Raw genomic sequence first — 17,602 nt, 5'->3', positions numbered from 1 at the left:
TGTAATTGTTTTGCGTACCAGTCAGTGCAGTGTGTGAAATGTGAACTATGTGCGTGTGTGTGTGTGTGTGTGTGTGTGTGTGGGAGGATCCTCTCTCCCTTAAAGCCGGGTCAGAAACAGAGAGATCTGCAGAGCTGAGAGTGAGAGGCACTGAGAAGGGAACACACACTTTTACTGACTCTGAAACACATGCACACACGCACACACACACAAACAAACAAACACACACACACACACAGTCACACAGACAAAGACAAGTGGCCTATTGTACACATACACACACACACACACACACACACACACACACACACACACACACACGCACACACACATACACTTATTTTGCTGGACTCTGGACTGACCACTCAAGGATACATCCCTCAGGACTCTGTTTCCCATCATGCACCAGAGGAGCCTCTCTGAGCTCCAGGGGGTCTCCACCCAGCGGGGGGTCTCGCCCCGAAGGACTACCCAAGATCGAGCCTCATGGAGCTCCAGGCTGAGGAGGGGGTCCGGGCGCCGGTGCCTCTGTCCGCCGAGGGAAGCTCCTCTCTGGGCATGGCTCCTGCTCGGGGCCCTGGTGGTTCCTGGAGCCTGGAGCTTTCTGAGCGAGGAGCAGGAGGAGCTGCTGGTGGAGCTCCACAACCATTACAGAGGACAGGTCTCACCCAGTGCCTCAGCCATGCTGCCTCTGGTAAGACACCATGCATCTGCCTACATCTCATGATGGCATTTTTTCGGGACAAAAAATTGACATCAATCAATAGACAGACGTAAATAAGGTGAGAGACATATGATATAATGAGCCGTCCATTAAATGTCAGTGTTACAAGAAGGAGAATCTGTGAAGGCATTTGATATTCTGGGTTAGTCAGAATTGTATCTTCCAGTTGTGTTTTTCTGGGAAATAATTCCTCATAAAAAGGAGGCACAATAATAAAAAAGTTAAAAAAACGTATATCACACACACACACACACACACACACACACACACACACACACACACACACACACACACACACACACACACACACACTAAAGTAGTAGGCTATCAGATATGCATTTGTTACTGGGCAGAGAGCTGTTTTAAGAAAGCTTGGTTAATTCCTTTTTGAAGAACAACAGATCATGTTAGCCATCATGGTCTAGTGGTTCGGCTTCCAAACACAACACCAGAAGGTTGTGAGTTCAACACCAGGGCTACCACCATTGTGCCCCTGAGCAAGGCACTTAACCCTGAGCTGCTCCAGACAGACTGTCCCTGTAGTTAGTTCACTGTGAGTCTCTCTGTCATTTTGGATAAATTAGTGGTTGTTTTAGAAGTTTTTTCGGCTCTGTGTCTTGGAAAGTGACTAACGAAGCTGTAAAGATGACTTGTAACTTCCCTAAAACTAAACACCAGAAGCTGCAACTTCAAAAACATTAACAGAAACAACAAACAGTAAGCAAACCCCGATTACAGAAAGGGTCGGGTTATACTAGAGAAGAACCAGGCCACTGTTGTGAAAGGCCACTCTGGAACCCTTTTTGAATGTTATCAGTGTTATCACTGCCATTCACATGCGTCAGAAGGGACAAACTGAACCTGCTACGTTGTAAAAGTGAAAGTTATGATATGATAAATGGAATGTTTTGAACACAAAGAAAACAACTTCTGTAAGTTTGGACAACAAAACTACTTGATTATGTTCAGGAAAAGATGGTGGCTTAAGTTAAAATAACCAGTAAGTGAAGCTCCTGGATGAAAGTCCAGCCCCACCGACCTCCACCCCTGATGAAGCGTCTCGCTCTTTATACTACGTCTCCTGTCATAAGTAGTGCGCTCGCACTAGAGGTCGGGGTCGTCTTCTTGTATTCCTTCTTTCGGTGATGAACTAAACAAACTGTTTTAACTGCACTAAACATGTTTAATGCAAAAGCAGATTTGCGGAGATTCTTAAAAAAAGCCTAAATGTAGCTCACAGCAGTGGAATGGAGCTCAGTGTTTTTAGAGATGTGGTTATCGTCGGTAAAGATGAGCACCACAAGTCCTCGAGTCATTGAGCTTTATTGTGTGGGGATGATCTGACGTCGGGCGAAATATTGATGTTATATCGACATCGTGATACGAGACTAGATAGTCCTTTTGGGAATGGTAATATAGCGTAAGTGCTCTTTTCACTACAGTAACGTCTTGTGCTTTTTAAACTGTTCAAGTTCTTCTATTATTTGCATTTACCCACTTAGTCATTATATCAACATTACTGATCATTACTTTCTCAAATCTGTGTAAATGTGTTGTGGTCATACCGACAGTACATGACCTTTAAAAGAAGTAGTTGTACTTGAAAGTTACAACAGCTTGTAAAAAGTGTCTCTAATGAACACTTCCTGGGTATGAATCTGTCATTCTCCACAACATCAACACTTTTCCTTTACCTGGATGGGAAACGTCCAGATGTGAAGGAGAAATCAGAACTTAGAAGAAAACTGCACTTACACGACAGGAGAGGGATGTTTTCTTTAGCAACTTTAATTATAACGCAGAACAAATGAGTAGGCTACAAACTCAATGATGTCCAAGTCAAGTCCAAAACACCTCCTGCGATGTTGTCAATGGATCCATAATGTACAATTAAACATCGACGCGGATGTTATTGAGGGCTGAATGGTGCGTCGCTTTAAATTTTTATGCAGCAAGGAATTGATGAATGATGGTTCGGCTGATCTTTACTTCCCTGCTGCCAAACATCTCGTCACACACATAATTGCTCTGATGGCGATACGAAAGAGGAGCCTTCAACAGATTTGAACAACGAAGAACAACGCTCAGGGATTTGCGTGTTTGGTGTTAATGAACGTAGCCTATTAAGGATACATTTAAATTATAATTCATGACATTGTACCTCCCCTATAGTGTAGTAAATACGTTGTTTAATCAAAAAGTGTCAGACAGTAATGCACATAATATACTTTGTACTAAATAGTATAATGTTTAAAGTTAATATGCAAGAAATGAAGTTATGCAACACTTTTATCACTTCAATCAAACTGCATCTTTAGAAAGTCACTGTGAATTCTGAACATGTAAACTCAACAAAGAGACGTCAACATGTTTCTACAAAGATGTAATAAATGCGTAATATGCTTTTTTTCTGAGATGTTCTTGGAGACGTCTCTCCACAATTTATTCTAATTGTCTCCAGCTGTCAGTTGCTCTTTCATTTCTGTTGTGCATTGTGTTGTGGAACAACAGCGTCCATCAACCAGCACGCCCTGAAACAAAACAAGTCTTCAGGGTAGATAAAAAAAGGAAAGTACTGAGCAAGGAAATTGACTAATATACTGTATATTTATCCTATTCTCATTTTTCTTCTTCTGTTTCTGTGTGTGTGTGTGTGTGTGTGTGTGTGTGTGTGTGTGTGTGTGTGTGTGTGTGTGTGTGTGTGTGTGTGTGTGTCATATATTTATATAAAATAAAAAATAATAATTATATATATATTAAATATATATATATATATATATTAAATATATATATATATATATATATTTTATATATATTAAATATGTATATTAAATATATATATATATTATTATTATTTTATATATATATATTTTAATATATATATACATATATATATATATATATATATAATTTTAATATATATATTTTTTTGTAAAAGTACAAAAGTATTAGCTTTAATATATATTTAAAGTACTCACTATGCAAAATGGCCATTTTCAGAATAATATATATTATACGACTGCATTATAATAAGTGATCCATTCATTTCATCATCCTTTCATCATTTTAATTTCGAGGTTGACAAGGTGGAGCTAACTTTAATGACCTTTATACTGCCAGGTATCTTAAATCATTAATACTTCATCATAATTAATTAGTTGATTTATATTTTAGATTAAGAATATTTTATACCTGCAAAGTAACTAGTGGAGTAAAAGTATAGTATTACTTTCCACCACTGCATTTAACATACTGCTAAATAATAAATCATTTATCCATCAGGTATTAAACTCATTCAAGAGTTCATTATGACAACATGCTGCATTTCACTCTGGACCAACTTACAGGAATGTTAAAGACTTAAAGTTTTAATTTCCTCATGCTGCTGCTTCTGACACGAGTACAGTTTGTGACTCTCAGTCAGACTTTCAGGTGAACTGCAGATTAAATCTCTGCGTCGGAGCCGCAGGGAGGTTGGAGCCGGCTGGTTGTTTTGGTTTGAGAGAAGCTGCTGCTGGTTTAACTCTTTAAGGAGATGAGGCGATGACTGCTTTTATGGCTCTGGATCAGAAAATACTTTTAGATCTGTGCACGAGTGTGGTTGTTTGGCCCTAGAAATCATTCTGAAAACATAAAACCCTTATCATCTTGTGAAGAAGTTGCCTCCCCCTGCTGCCAATGAGCTACACATTCCTAAACACCCGTCTCTAGCAGGTGAAACGTGTCCAACAAGGTGTTTTTAACACTGTGGAGATTAGTGGGCCAGGAGGGGATGATAAAACAGGATTCCTCTGAATCAAGCAGACAGAAGTATTACAACTACAACAAGTATGAAACTCAGGCATCGACTCAAAACCATGACAACCTTGATTTATGGAACTTTAAATAAAGTATAAATAACAAATACCCAACGTTGTTTGTTGCATGTTTGCACTGATTGTGCAAAGAGCTCCGACAGATTTCTTCTTAATGCATTCATGTGAGAATGAAAGATAGAAAGTATCCGATCATCCTGTTGAGCTGTTCTTGTGTGAGTCCAAAGAAGATACGCGACTGCAAGATGAAATTAAATGCACAAACAAAAAAACAAAAACAGAAATGGAGGAAAGTTTGGAAGAGAAGCTAATCTGTGATGGAGCAGCTTCATCCAGTGTCGCTTTGTTTCCCCTTTATTTGCAAGTTTGGAAGTATTTATATTATATATTTATTATATTGTATTTGTATTTACTTATAATAATATCTTTATATTTATATATCAGTGTCGGCTCATTGTGGATCTACTTTTTAATCATCCAGATACAAACGGCGTGAACGCAACCATGTGAACAATGTTGCTCATGTTGCAGCTACCTGTCTATGAACATGCGTTGGTAAAGAGCAAGTTCCAGTTATCTACGGAGGGAAATACTGCCACCAAACGTTGTGCAGATGATGCCCAGACAAAGTTTCCTGAGAAGTATTTAGATTTGTTTTCCACCATGATGTTGACATTTCTGGCTCACAGTGAATTGTCTCCACAAAACACTTCGGCATGTTCCCCTGAGGAGGAATTAGAAGAACTTTGGTGAACCTCCTGCCGAGTTCTTCATCCAACATGAACAACATTTTGATTTGTCCAATACTTTGGTTTATGCACAACTAATGACATTCCTCAGCTGGTAAAACTAAAATAAACTTCCTCTGGCTGTAAATATTGCACACAATCAAATTTCAATAATCTCCCCCTGCAGTCCGAGTGCCTTTACTTAAAACCCTTCATAGTTCTCTCAGTGCAGGAACGCAACACGTTTTGAACGGAGCAAATGCAGCACAAAAAGGCAGCAGAAATGCAGAGTAAATAGCTGCCTGGGTTCCAGGAACAGACGGGTGTTTCCCTCTGCAGACTCCCTCCAGATATTAACATGTGTCAGAGGAGGAACGCAGCGGGGAAATCATCCTGGACGACAGACAGAGTTAGTCCTCAGGGTTGAGCAACAGAGGAGGAAGACTGTCGGGAAAGAGATGAGGACGGGGAGCACGGTGTTTAGATAGAGAGAAGTAAAAGTGAGGTAGTGAATGAATGAGCACCCAAAGGAATGTGTGTGTGTGTGTGTGTGTGTGTGTGTGTGTGTGTGTGTGTGTGTGTGTGTGTGTGTGTGTTAATCAGAAGAGGTCTACGCCGGTATGGAAGCCCCACTGGGACATTTCCATATTCATGTTTTTCTTTCTGCTTTTCAGCTGCACTTGAGAGAAAGAGAGATAGAACCAGAGGAAGGTGGAAAGAAGGAGTGAAGGAAACAGACAGAGAGAAAGAGAGGAGGAAGGGAGGAGGTGGATGAGAGTGAATGACAGGGAGGTGGTGATGGAGAGAAAAGGAGTAAGATGAGATGGACAGAGCTGGAGAGGAGGGAGGTCAGTGTGTTGAACTGGGAGGAAATTACAGAGGACAGATTTCTGTTTTTGTTGGCAAGAGAAAGATGTCTGTGGAATGTAACTACAACCTGCACTGAGAGCAGCAGACGAGCCAGTCTGACCATCTCAGATGAAACGACAATGAAACCAATAAAATCAATAAATCAGCAGAAAACTGTCCAACCATTTCAGACAAAACTGATGTTACAGGTCATTTAGCAGAGCCCCCAGAGCGACTTACAATGAACTAACTACAGGGACAGTCCCCGGTGTTGAACTCACGACCATCTGGTGTTTTATTTGGAAGCCGTAGCATGAGACCACCAGGCCATCACCACCCGATAGAAAGTTCAAATAGACCATAGCCGATGTGTTCTGAGATTACTTTTCAGCCAATGCAATCCGCCTCTTTTGCTCTCCACACGGCCTGTTTGAATGTATTCAATTAAAGCCTGCTCGAACGTGATTGGTCAATACTGCCAAAGATGCTCTTTAAGTAAAGATGACGCACCAACGGTACGAAATGGTTTGCACGTCTATGTGGGCATGGTATAGTGCATTTATATTTTATTCAGCTAACATTAGATAACGTGTGGATAACGTGTTCACATGTTCAGGCAACAAGACAACTGGGTTTGTCTTAAGAGATCTTGGTTTGGTGAAAGTAAACATGTTTGTTACGTTATCTGACGTACATTAAAGTGACCGTTGACTTTAGGTCTCCTTGGTACAAGTTCCTCTTTTGATTGGAAACGTATTTGCTATACCTCAAAAACAAACGTAATCCGAGAGAAAATATGTTGAGAATTCAGTTTAGTTTTATGGGAATGTAATTTCAACAAGACGTGGGCGGAGACTGGCTATGAGCATGTGACCTCAGCTCAATAACGCATAAAGTCTGCAGCTCTCACTGACGAGTTGCTCAGCAGCGTACAGCTCAAGAAGCTGACACATAAATGAATATATATTATGATATGTGCATTAACAGCCTTTGCTTTTGTGGATCTTATGATGTGTGCCTTGATTAGTCAGTAGGCGGTGCTTTTATATGCGTTGGCCTGTTATCTCAAACATAACCAGGGTTAAACCTAAAGTTACCTCGCTGACCCTACATCCTGCTTCAGAGTACTGGCTGCATGTTTCCATCACTGTCGGAGCTGAAGCCGATAAATAACTACTGCTGTCCTTTGTCCCGGGATTGAATGTAATTGTAACTTTTCCCACTGAAGACAGAAGCCACATGTTAGTGGCTGTTATGTGTTTTTGTCCATCCAGAAAGAGGCTTACTAGAAAACAGAGGAACCAATCTGACCAGTTCAGATCCAGCTGGTGTGACACCTGCAGAACAAATGATGGATTTAAACCAGCTCAAACCTTCCTGCTGTGGAAACATACAGAACACAAACAGCCTGAAACAAAACGGGTAAAAAACACTCCTGCAGAGAGGGAATGTAAATCTCCTCAGCAGGAGAGTCTGTAATACTGTATTCTGACATTTCATCATCTGTACCCTGCTGGTTATTGGTGCTTAGAAACCAATAACACAAACTCAGAGGAAAGCTTTTCCCCAGCAGCTGGAGTCAAAGTTATATCACAACTCTGTTTCCATCCTGGAGCAACTGCAGAAATGACATCAGATAAAAAGTCCCGAACTGAAACTGCCTGAGCAGGAGAACTGTGAGGTCGCAAAATATGGAAATAAACTTTGAATTATATCAACTTGTATTAAACTAAACAGCTGGCACGATCAGTTCAAAACAAGCAGCTTCCTTTTGTTCAAAGGGTTTATTAGTTGATTTACATTTTGTATTAATAATCTGAATCTGCAAACTCTCAATAAGAGAAGTCGAACAATGAACTATAGTGAAGAAGAAGAAGACGAAGAAAAAGAAGGTAGCATTAAATACTCAAGTAAAGTACAAGTACCTCAAAATTGTACTTAAGTACAGTAAAGAACTAGTTACATTGCACGACTGATAGTAGCGTACAGGGTGACAAGGAACTGATTTCAGACGATGGTTAGTTTCTATCCAGCAGCTCAATTGTGCAAAAATACCAACGCGTGTTGGTATAAACAGCAGTAGTACGTTTCAAATATACTTAAATCCTGGTATGAAGTATGTTCACAATCGGAAAAAGCCCCTAAAAAGTTAAATTCAAACATATCAGCGTGCAAAATAGAATCCCACATTTGAAAAAGAGCAAAATGCAAAAATGCAAACGCACGACAGCAATAAAGCATCAGTCTGGGAGAAGAGCAACAATAACTTGGATTTAACTTCAACACAATACACAACACAACTCAACACAACACAATACAACACAACATAACAAAACATAACAAAACTCAACACAACACAACATAACAAAACATAACAAAACATAACACAACTCAACACAACACAACACAACATAACAAAACATAACAAAACTCAACACAACACAACACAACACAACATAACAAAACATAACACAACTCAACACAACACAACACAACACAACATAACAAAACATAACACAACTCAACACAACACAACATAACAAAACATAACAAAACACAACACATCATAACACAACTCAACTCAACTCAACACAACACATCACAACACAACATAACAAAACATAACACAACACAACACAACACATCACAACACATCATAACACAACTCAACTCAACTCAACACAACACAACACAACACAACATAACAAAACATAACACAACACAACACATCACAACACAACATAACAAAACATAACACATCACAACACAACACAACATAACACATCATAACACAACACAACTCAACTCAACACAACACATCACAACACAACATAACAAAACATAACACAACACAACACATCACAACACAACATAACAAAACATAACACATCACAACACAACACAACATAACACATCATAACACAACACAACTCAACTCAACTCAACACAACATAACAAATCATAACACATCATAACACAACTCAACTCAACACAACACAACACAACACAACACAACATAACACATCATAACACAACACAACTCAACTCAACTCAACACAACACAACAAATCATAACACATCATAACACAACTCAACTCAACACAACACAACACAACATAACACATCATAACACAACACAACTCAACTCAACACAACACAACATAACACATCATAACAAAACACAACTCAACTCAACTCAACACAACACAACAAATCATAACACATCATAACACAACTCAACTCAACACATCATAACACAACACAACTCAACTCAACACAACACAACATAACACATCATAACAAAACACACATTCTGTGTTTCTAAAGATCTGAGATGAAATTTATTGTCACTGACTTTTCTGTTGAGGCAAAGAGAAATAGAAATCAGCTGTTCACAGACCGGATGACCTCCAGTGTGTGTGTGTGTGTGTGTGTGTGTGTGTGTGTGTGTGTGTGTGTGTGTGTGTGTTACACGACTATGAGCCTGACCCGAAAGTCATAACACAGACCAGATGTTGAGAGCCTGGAGAGAGACAGGAATGTGAAGGAGACCCCTGACTATTGTTTGTGTTGTGTGTCATCGCTGGACAAATAAACGCACACACACACACACACACACACACACACACACACACACACAATCCTGGTCATTCTTTTGGTATCTAAGCAACAGTGACTCAAACCACGAGATAGAAATAACTGCCCGAGTTAAAGACGTCAATCTGTTCCGTCAGAAAGTTCATTAGTTCCTCGTGAAGATGTAAATCTTTAAAAACACAAATATTTAGCTTCCTTTACTTTAAAGTCTCAGCTGATCACTGTCGCACTGCATTTACTTGGGACTATTTTCAGCGGCGGATTAATCCACATGTGGTGTTGTAGTGAGTATTAGTGGCAGCAGGACGGTGTGTGTGGGATTGAGTCAAAATAAACAGCAATGTGTGTTCATGGTACTGAAGGAATATCAGACACACGCGCACACACACACACACACACACACACACACATACACACACACACACACACACACACACACACACACTGTGTATTTAAAACTCTAAACAGTTTAACTTTTGAAATGCAGGGTCACCCTGTTAAAAATAGAAGTAATGTTACCGTTTTATTTTCTTCATCAGAGTAAGGTTACTTATTGCATTTGATTACTTTTCGAGCAAATGTTTTAATAGATGTTTCCTCAGGTTTGTTGAAAGCTTTTTCCACGCTGGTAAAGTCGTTCTCTGGTATCAGCACTGAAAGGCGATGTTGTCTGACGACATGCGTGGTCAGCTGGTCACAGACCGGCAGCTTGCTGAGAGCAGAGCATTGATTTGATTGGCAGATGAGAGTCGGTGAAACTTCCAACAAGACAACGGATCAAAAACAACGCTCAGACTTTAAACACATTCTGAAAAATGAACGGAGCCTGTCTGCAGATGGAGACGGCGTCTTGATGGTGCTGCACTCAACTATGTTCCAACCACGTAACCACGTAACCACGTAACGTAATTGTAATGCGTCAGACGGACCAAACTGCATCTGCTGCGCTGTAAAAGTGAAACACGTCAAACTGAATAAAACGTAAAGTTTTAAACATAAACAAAACAATTTCTTTAGGTATAGGAAACTAAAGTAGTTGGTTAGGTTCAGGAAAAGATCGGGGATTGGGTTAGAACAAGTATGTTTGTAAAGTTTCACACGGGACGCGAGCACCGGTCTCCTGGGTGGGAGTTCTGTGTTCCTCCTCCCGTTATCGAGTTTCTCGCGTCACGTGACTTCCACCTTTGCTCCTGTCATAATTACTACTACGCTCATCTGTCTGTCTTTCTTTGGAGTTGAGATACAAAACTGGGGTGAAAATATTCGGTGAGATCGAATCCTAAATCTGTACAGCTGCCTCATGGTACCAGTTTCTGAAGAGGAAGTTAAACCATCCGGCATGACGGGAAGTAAATAGGAACCTCAGGCTGGTGACGTGTCGCGGTCAGAGGATCATCTATCGGTGACTTCCTGCGGAGTTTTGCTACAGTATCACCTCCTGGTTTTATCTGCATGTGAAGGAAACAGAACGTTTTCACATGAAGCTTGTTGGGTTGAATAAAGAGATGATGGGATGATTCCCTGACTTTGGTGTGATGCCACATGAGTCAGGGTCTAACACAATGTGTTGTAGACACATCTAAATGTTTCTCTACTTTCCTGTTTCCTGCATGTCTTCTGCACATTTCCTTGTTATGATATTAAATGTCATATACATTTTTAACAATGTTTTTCTAACTAGAAGCTGTCAAATTAACTTCACGGTCTCTCACGTCAAAACATGAATGTCTCAGAACACATAAAAAGATAATCGGTTTACTGAATTTGCTGAAGCCAGAGCCAAAGATCTGTGGTTGATGTTAAAATGTAGAGACATAAAAACATTATATAATAATAATAAAACACCCCTACACTTTGTGTGGCTGAGATTCACTGAGATAACTTAATTAGAGGCCTTAAAATATAATAAAACAGCTACACAATAAATTCTTCTCGCTGATTAAAAGCAGCTTTATTTGGGGCGTGAAAGAATATCACTGGGATATAAACTCTTAAATCTCATAAACAATCATCAGAAAGTGTATTTGAGTTCAGTAACTGTGAGCACACGAAGACTGTTTAAGATTGATGATCTTTAGGACCCACAGGAAGGATGGAACTCTGGAAATGCTGCATTCAATTATAAATTGGAACTTGGGATTGTGCACTCCCTAATTTGGGGGGGTGGATACACTTTGTAGTTGAGGATTTTAATGAGGCACATTTTAAATCTACTCTACTTTCACACCACAAATGAAAAGCTGCAGCAGAGAACCAGAGAGTGTTCTGGTCGTTCAGTCCAGACCACAGTTTACATTTGTAGAGAAATTTTAATTTCGTAGCAAATGTTTTCCTCCTCACCTTCCATTGGTGCTCTGCAGAGATGGGACCCGAGCCTGAAGGTGATCGCAGAGGGCTACGCTGCTAAATGCGTCTGGAACCACAACCCAGAACTAGAGGACACCGGAGAGAATCTGTTCGCCGGTACCGGGCCGCTGGACCTCCGAGAGGCTCTGGAGAAATGGTTCCTGGGTGAGTTTAATGATCCGAACTCTACACAAGCTGCTCCTCCATCTTGGAAAGGCCAACTTTTGATTTATTTATGTCAGTATGCATTCTTCTTCAGCACAAAATAGCAGACAGTCAGCTGATGGAGGGAGTGGAACATTTAGCCGCTAAAGACACAGATATATTTGGTGGAGACAAAAACCGGAGGTTAAAGGAGATTCAATATTAGACCCAAACATAACAACAGGTGTAAAATGCTAAACTGAATGATGATGAGGGCACGGTCACACATCGCAATAACTTCGATAACGATAACTTACAGTTGGTAAGCAAGTTTGCGTCTTTTCTTCGTATGGAGTTCAACTTTGGAGCCCTTTCAGGTGCACATCACCTCGACAGGCGATGGCATGTGTGGCATGTGTGGCCAAAATGTCTATTATAAGTTATTTAATGTGTTTAATAAGGTTTTACAGTATATGTAAGGGTTGTTCTTGAAAACATGTTAAGTACCAGAGCACACTGGACTCATGCTGGACTCGTGCTTTCACTTGAATTACATTTGGCAATAATTACTGTATATTGTGGTATGACTTAAATAAAGGATCTACATAACTTTTACAAAGCTAATATAATGTGTATATATATATATATATATATATATATATATATATATATAATGTATTGTCATGTATTGGTTTGTGTAGAACGTCTGGACTATGACTTCCAAAACAACAGCTGTGATGAAGAAAAGATGTGTGGCCACTACACACAGGTCAGATATAAAAGCATACACATTTATACACACGTGTGTATCTCTGGACAGGATCTGAACTGTGTGTGTGTGTGTGTGTGTGTGTGTGTGTGTGTGTGTGTGTGTGTGTGTGTGTGTGTATGTGTGTGTGTTACAGATGGTGTGGGCAGACACACACAGAGTTGGCTGTGCCTTCCATGTCTGTAACAACATGGAGGGTCTGGACTGGGAAAGAGTCTCCTACCTCGTCTGCAACTACTACCCAGCGTCAGTACTATTACAATACTACTACTACAATACTACAATACTACAATACTACTACCTACTACCACTACTACTACAATACTACTACTACTACAATACTACAATACTACAATACTACTACCTACTACCACTACTACTACAATACTACTACTACTACAATACTACAATACTACAATACTACTACCTACTACCACTACTACTACAATACTACTACTACTACAATACTACTACAATACTACTACTACTACTACTACTACTACAATACTACTACTACAATACTACTACTACAATACTACTACTACTACTACAATACTACTACTACTACAATACTACTACCTACTACCACCACTACTACAATACTACTACTACAATACTACTACCTACTACCACTACTACTACAATACTACTACTACTACAATACTACAATACTACAATACTACTACCTACTACCACTACTACTACAATACTACTACTACTACAATACTACTACAATACTACTACTACTACTACTACTACTACTACAATACTACTACTACAATACTACTACTACAATACTACTACTACTACTACAATACTACTACTACTACAATACTACTACCTACTACCACTACTACTACAATACTACTACAATACTACAATACTACTACTTACTACCACTACTACTACAATACTACTACTACAATACTACTACTACACTACTACCACTACAATACTACTACTACAATACTACTACCTACTACCACTACTACTACACTACTAGCACTACAATACTACCACTACAATTCTACTACTACTACAATACTACTACTACTACTACTACAATACTACTACTACTACTACTACTACTACTACTACTACAATACTACTACTACAATACTACTACTACAATACTACTACCACTACTACTACAATACTACTACTGCAATACTACAATACTACAACCTACTACCACTACTACTACAATACTACTACTACAATACTACAATACTACAATAATACTACCTACTACCACTACTACTACAATACTACTACAATACTACTACTACAATACTACTACCTACTACCACTACTACTACAATACTACAATACTTCTACCTACTACCACTACTACTACAATACTACTACTACAATACTACCACTACTACTACAATACTACTACTACAATACAACCACTATTACTACAATACTACTACTACTACTACTACAATACTACTCTACTACTACTACTACTACTACAATACTACTACTACTACTACAATACTACTACTACTACAACTACAATACTACTACTACAATACTACTACTACAATACTACTACTACTACTACTACTACTACAACTACAATACTACTACTACTACAACTACAATACTACTACTACTACTACCACTACAACTACAATACTACTACTACAATACTACTACTACTACAACTACAATACTACTACTACAATACTACTCTACTACTCTATGTGTTGATGATACTACACTGCTGCATTACTTTATAACAGTATGAGTGCTGTAACTAGAGCTCCCTCTTGTGGACTGTAATATGTTTATATGTGTTTATATGTACATGTATGGACGTATATTTAACTAAAATATATTTAATTCTATTAAAGTTTATGTGTCACTACAAGACGGTAAAATTAAATGTTATTATAACAAAGTAATGAATTAGACACAACCTCCCAGTTATTATATTCACAGTCATTCAACATATTCTATTCTAACTTTTACTGTTCTTCTATCATAGACTTTATATTTATATTAATTTATTTTTATGTTGTAGTAAATTACTCTTCTACTCATTTTTTACAAAATGTATCTTACTTTAATTATTATGTTAAATATATTATGTTTGTTATTATATTAGGCACTGGTGTTTTTATTATTATTATTTATTATTTTATTCTAATGTTGTTTGAGAAATCTCTGGCACAAGAATTTCCTTCATTCTATTTCATGTTATTAGAAATATAAAGTCATAATGTGTGTGTGTGTGTGTGTGTGTGTGTGTGTGTGTGTGTGTGTGTGTGTGTGCGTGTATGTGTGTGTGTGTCTGATCTGTCCTCAGAGGGAACTACGAGGACGAGAGGCCGTTTGTTGAGGGTGAATGGTGCTCCAGATGTCCTGAAAACCTCCAGAAATGTGAAAACAACATGTGTGGTACGACCCGCTCTCTTTACTCTTTAATTTAGATTTGAAAAGATTCTCCTCTTTTTCAAAATGAGAGAAGAAACCTGACGCAGACGTGCAGACGTGCAGACGTGCAGACGTGCAGACGTGCAGACGTGCAGACGTGCAGACGTGCAGACGTGCAGACGTGCAGACGTGCAGACGTGCAGACGTGCAGACGTGCAGACGTGCAGACATACGTTCTTTACTTTATACTTATACTTTACTTTTCCTGCAACTTTATACTTCTACTCCACGACGTTGAAGATGTAAATATTGTACTTTTTATTCCACTACATTCAGATTAATAATAAATGATAGTCAACAAATAATTTATATATAATTATAATCCTTTTTTACGAGCTGCAACATTAAAGTGACGAACACATTAATGCATCAATAATCATAATACAATATTATAAAATACATTATTCTGGTGTGGGGCCTTTTAATACTTTTACTGAAGTAAACATTTGAATGCGCTCTTTGTAAATTGTCGGAGGATGCTTTTCCTTCTTTTATTTTTTGTAAACTGAATATCTTTGGGTTTTGAACTGTTGGTCGGACAAAACCAAGTTGTGCTCTGAGGAGTTGTTGACATGTCTGGACATTTTAAAGATGAAATGGTTATTTCATTAAATGGCTGTAGCCCTGAAGTCTGAAGTCTTTGTGAAACGATTTGAGAACGTTATAACAAATAATTCTCTCCCATTGTTTGTTTTCTAGTTGCTGACACGGAGGACGAGGACGAAGATGATGAAGAGGACGTGGTGGAAGAGGACGTGGTGGAAGAGGACATGGTGGAAGAGGACGTGGTGGAAGAGGATGTGGTGGAAGAGGAGGTGGTCAAAGAGGAGGTGGTCGAAGAGGAGGAAGAGGTTGTTCCTCCTCCAGCAACAACTGAACCCTCTCTCCAGCCTGCAGAGGAGGAAGAGGAGGAAGAGGTTGTTCCTCCTCCTGCAACAACTGACCCTTATGTCCTGCCTGCCACCACCACCACCAGTATCACCACAATCACCTCCTCCACACGGGACTCTGAGGACGCCCAACCAGCAGCCACACCTGCCCCAGGCACACACCCTCCAGAAGTCACCCCAACACCGGGAACTAAGAAGAAGATTGAAGGAAAGAAGGAGAAGGAGGAAGAGGAGGAGGAGATAATAAAGGAAACTGCGGATAAGACGGAGGGAGATGTAAAACGAAACATTTACGAAAACAAGAAAGTTATGACTGCCGGTGCTGATTCAGTGTCCTCACCTTCTCTCCTGTTAGCCTGTCTGACTGGGATGCTGACTCTGAGGCTGTGAGGAGGAGGAGGAGGAGGAGGAGGAGGAGGACACCTCACCACTCCTGTGTTGACTGCACATTACCTTGATAACCCGCCCTGTTGTAACAAACACTTTCACATCCCTCCCCCTGCAGAGTAATATGGGTTCATAAATAATTCACAGAAGACAGATGCCATGTTCACAACATCTGCATGTAGTCTGGGCCGAGCTCCGGCTCGAGTACTGTGCACATAACCTGCTTCAACCTGCTCGCAATACAAAAGATATTCCAGCCAGTAAGTTACAAGCCACTGACAAGAACTACATTTGGTGTATTCATATAAAGTAAACACATTTAACGCATCTGTACGGGTGTTAATGAGGGGAAGCCAACACATTCTCACAACACACTCATCATATAGGGATGTTTGGGCACTGGGACTATGCGTCACGCTGTCACCTCTCTACGGTCAGTTGTGCACGTGTGTCAATTTACACTCTTTGCATCCAGCAAAGGTTTACTTACTCAACAAAACTATTTAGTGAGGCTTAGGAACAGATTGTGCTTTGGGTTAAAATGTTGTTTGTTAAGTATCTGGCATTAGATAAGTAAGTGAGTTACGTAACATAAGTGGGGGACATGTACAGCAGCCTCCTGGGTGAAAGTCCTGTGTTTGTTTGATTCATCCATCCTCCTCTCCCACCGGCCCTACGAGGACTTTGTCGCTTTTTATACAACGGCAGTTGCTCTGACATTTAAAAGTCGTTATGTCTGTAAGTTGACGTGCAACAACCTGTGCAGCTGCATCCCGTCTGGGACATCTTTCTCTTCTTATTTTTTGCGGATGTAAGAAAATATGCGGCTAGATGAAATTCATAACCCCGCCCGCATACGTGGCTCTGATTGGCCAGATTCTTTCTACAAATGGTGGAAACAGCCGTGA

The 17,602-nt window shown here is 39.5% G+C and overlaps 1 protein-coding gene across 1 annotated transcript in view; it reads left to right on the top strand.

Moving 5' to 3' along the window:
• The first annotated feature begins 142 nt into the window (after positions 1-142).
• The window catches only part of LOC115010562 (peptidase inhibitor 16-like), an 18,339-nt gene continuing 879 nt past the window's right edge, over positions 143-17,602 (top strand). The window contains exons 1-6 of the mRNA XM_029435200.1: positions 143-694; positions 12,074-12,224; positions 12,905-12,972; positions 13,109-13,218; positions 15,290-15,381; positions 16,117-17,602. The exon at positions 16,117-17,602 is cut by the window's right edge and continues 879 nt beyond it. Of these exons, the coding sequence (XP_029291060.1) occupies positions 401-694; positions 12,074-12,224; positions 12,905-12,972; positions 13,109-13,218; positions 15,290-15,381; positions 16,117-16,697 (1,296 nt within the window). The 5' untranslated portion in view covers positions 143-400 and the 3' untranslated portion in view covers positions 16,698-17,602. The remainder of the gene's footprint in view (positions 695-12,073; positions 12,225-12,904; positions 12,973-13,108; positions 13,219-15,289; positions 15,382-16,116) is intronic.

Source organism: Cottoperca gobio, chromosome 7, assembly GCF_900634415.1.
Source record: "Cottoperca gobio chromosome 7, fCotGob3.1, whole genome shotgun sequence".
Lineage (NCBI taxonomy): Eukaryota > Metazoa > Chordata > Actinopteri > Perciformes > Bovichtidae > Cottoperca > Cottoperca gobio.
Note: the sequence above shows the minus strand (reverse complement) of the source record. Positions and strands in the feature narration are given on the sequence as shown.